The sequence below is a fragment of the Procambarus clarkii genome, chromosome 93 (assembly GCF_040958095.1).
Source record: "Procambarus clarkii isolate CNS0578487 chromosome 93, FALCON_Pclarkii_2.0, whole genome shotgun sequence".
Classification (NCBI taxonomy): Eukaryota; Metazoa; Arthropoda; class Malacostraca; order Decapoda; family Cambaridae; genus Procambarus; species Procambarus clarkii.
The window spans coordinates 5,347,621-5,350,761 of record NC_091242.1 but is presented as its reverse complement, the minus strand read 5'-3'; the positions used below and the strand labels follow the sequence as shown (position 1 = coordinate 5,350,761).

Below are 3,141 nucleotides of genomic sequence, written 5' to 3'. Positions count from 1 at the left end.
GCCACAGAAAAGTTAGAAATACATTAATCAGTGCTAGAGTAGTTAACAAATGGAATACACTAAGAAGTGAGGTGGTGGAGGCAGACTCCATACACAGCCTCAAATGTTGATATGATTTAGACCAATTAGGCTCAGGAACCTGTCCACCAGTTGATTGACAGTTGAAAGGCGAGACCAAAGGGCTGAATCTCAACCCACTCAAGCACAATTAGATGTGTACAGACAGACAGACAGACAGACAGACAGACACACACACACACACACACACACACACACACACACACACACACACACACACACACACACACACACACACACACACATCCGCATCCGTGTTAAAACATGCATCCGTGGGCTCGACGGTAGTGCATTTGCCTCTGCATTCCCGTGAAGCGAGTTCGATCCCATTGTAAGCCAACAAATATTTTTTTTGACTTCAAAGCGTTATATGACAAAGAGTGCTGGGAAGACGGGACACCACGAGCGTAGCTCTCATCCTGTAACTACACTTAGGTAATTACACACACACAGACAGACAGACACACACAGTCACAGACATAAACACAGTCACAACGAATGTGCTGTACCATAAAATTACAGAGAGAACACATGGTACAAGAGGAAGAAGCTTCAAATCAATAAAGATGAGGAGACAGTCGAGTGGAAGCAGCTGAAGAAAGAAATACAAAAGAAATAACGAGAGAAACGAAACAATTAACTTATCATCAAAAATATTAGACCAATAACCAGAGAAACATAAGGTGTTACGGGGCCAGAATTTATAACATGATGATGACAAAGAAAATGGAGATATTATGTTCAATAGAATAAGGGTAGACTGAAACAAAACAATAAAACAGGGGCAACACGTCGCAATTGGATGGAACGGAAAGCCGACTAAGAGAGTTCGGGCGAAAGGAGTGGTATATTGGAGGTTAGTGGAGAGGGGATGGAGGGAGAGGAGAGAGGGGATGGAGGGAGAGGGGAGAGGGGATGAAGAGAGACACACTGGGGTGAGGAATGGGGGGTGAGCGCCCCCTGCTGAGCGGCGACAAGTGGCGCTGCAGGGGGTGAATGGGGGACGTGGGGAGGGACATGTGGTCTTCCTGCCTCCCCTTACCTCTTACCCACACCACCCTTACCTTGCTGTAAACTCTCACTCACACTCTCTCTCTCTCCCTCCCCCCCCCCCCCTCTCTCTCTCTCTCTCTCTCTCTCTCTCTCTCTCTCTCTCTCTCTCTCTCTCTCTCTCTCTCTCTCTCTCTCTCTCTCTCACCCTGATGATAATCTTATTTTGTAACTAAAACTAGAGTCCATTAGGAATGAAATTGAAGTACCTAATGAAACTGTAAACTAAGATCTGTTACCATACATCAGGTCATCTGAAGCCTGACCCTAGAAAATCATACATTTGATAAGTTTAGCTATTGTTTTAATTAGGAATAAACATTACTTCAGTACTAGGCTACTTCAGTACTAGGCTACAATCATTGTAGTTACTGGATGAAGGTGGAGCCAATCAGTGACTTGATTTCATGCGTAGTTACGTGTTGAGAGAACATATTTCAAATATAGGAATGTCTGATCGCTGATGGAATGACGTTCTCAAGAATGGCAGAGCAAGCATGAGGCGAGTAATGGCTGAACACCTTGTGTTGGGGTCGTCATCTTCTGCTTGGCCACGTGATATCGTGATATCATGAATCACAATGATCGTGAAATTATTAGCTCTATTCATAACAGTACGGCTGACATCACTTCTCCTTACGGGCTATTCATGCCCGTGCCACCTCTTGGATTAATCTTCATTAATCAATCATTTATTCGATAGTGAAGGTTCTCGTGTGCTGACCAGGTCAACATGAACGGGTCAAGATTAGAGATGAACTGTCAACATGAACGGGTCAAGATTAGAGATGAACTATCTCGTAAGGTTCTGAACCTTGTTCAGAATTCGGATACATGACGGGGAAGCAGGCCACCCAGGAGAGCGGTACATGCACAGGACGGGAGTCAACTTGTGCTCGTCTAATGACACTGCCGTCGTCTACCCAAGAGGAAATTGCTGCACGTTTGTGATTAATGAGCCTTATAGTAGTTGGCATTTCCTCTCTTGTATGTGTGAAGGTTAGAGTCCACTCATATTACTAGTAACTTGCTCATACTCTCTCTCTCTCTCATTCACATCACCCATAAGTTGCTTATCCCGCTCTCTCTCTCTCTCTCTCTCTCTCTCTCTCTCTCTCTCTCTCTCTCTCTCTCTCTCTCTCTCTCCCCCTCCCTCTCCACCATTCACAGGTACTCACAGATTTTACCAGAGCGTCGCTGTGTTCCCGCGGACGTTGATGGAATCTAATAAGAGCCACTGCGGCCATAACACCATTATTTGTGGCTTTATTTGCTGTTAAGATCTACTCCGCCAACATGGCTGCCAAACCCTCGGGCGTCTCCTTCGTCGAGTGCCATACACGTATTTTAGAATTTAATGTTTATGAATTAATTAGCATAGCAGCCATGTGATTTCCAATTGTCGGGGACAAGAAGACTTTTAGTTTTATTGAAGTTAATTATTAGTCTTCCTTCAGGATACAGACTTTAATAGTTGTTTAGCTCATGGGAACCTATCTACTTCTAGGTGAATATAGGCAACAAGTCCATAAATGAGCCCAAACGTTACTGTCTGAAGGAAGCGAACGCAGAACCCAGGGAGGTTAATAATAATTAAAAAAACGCATCGGCACATGCGTGTATGCATATACAAGTATACATTACACACACACACACACACACACACACACACACACACACACACACACACACACACCAAGTGCCCAACAAGTCTCGCTATTTTACTACGATAACTATATTCTTATACCACCATTAAAAGAGGAGGGACCCAAGAGCCGGAGTTCATCCCCGACATGTAAGTAAAAACAAACTCATTCAGTGATATTATATACCAGGATTAACACAATGTAATCTTAACTTGTGTTAATAGTTAATCTTAACTTATAACATTTTAAATATTATTCTAATATTAACGAGACGATATAAAAGCTACAAACATGAAAGAATAAAATTAAAAAAAATACTAAACCGAGCTTTTGAAGCGCTTTGACTTTGTTAAATTATTATTATTAT

At 42.9% G+C, this 3,141-nt stretch overlaps 1 protein-coding gene across 1 annotated transcript in view; it reads left to right on the top strand.

Annotated features, from left to right (window-relative positions):
- The first annotated feature begins 1,962 nt into the window (after positions 1-1,962).
- The window catches only part of LOC138359814 (uncharacterized), a 4,235-nt gene continuing 3,056 nt past the window's right edge, over positions 1,963-3,141 (top strand). The window contains exon 1 of the mRNA XM_069319521.1: positions 1,963-2,071. Coding sequence (XP_069175622.1) covers positions 1,963-2,071 — 109 coding nt within the window. The remainder of the gene's footprint in view (positions 2,072-3,141) is intronic.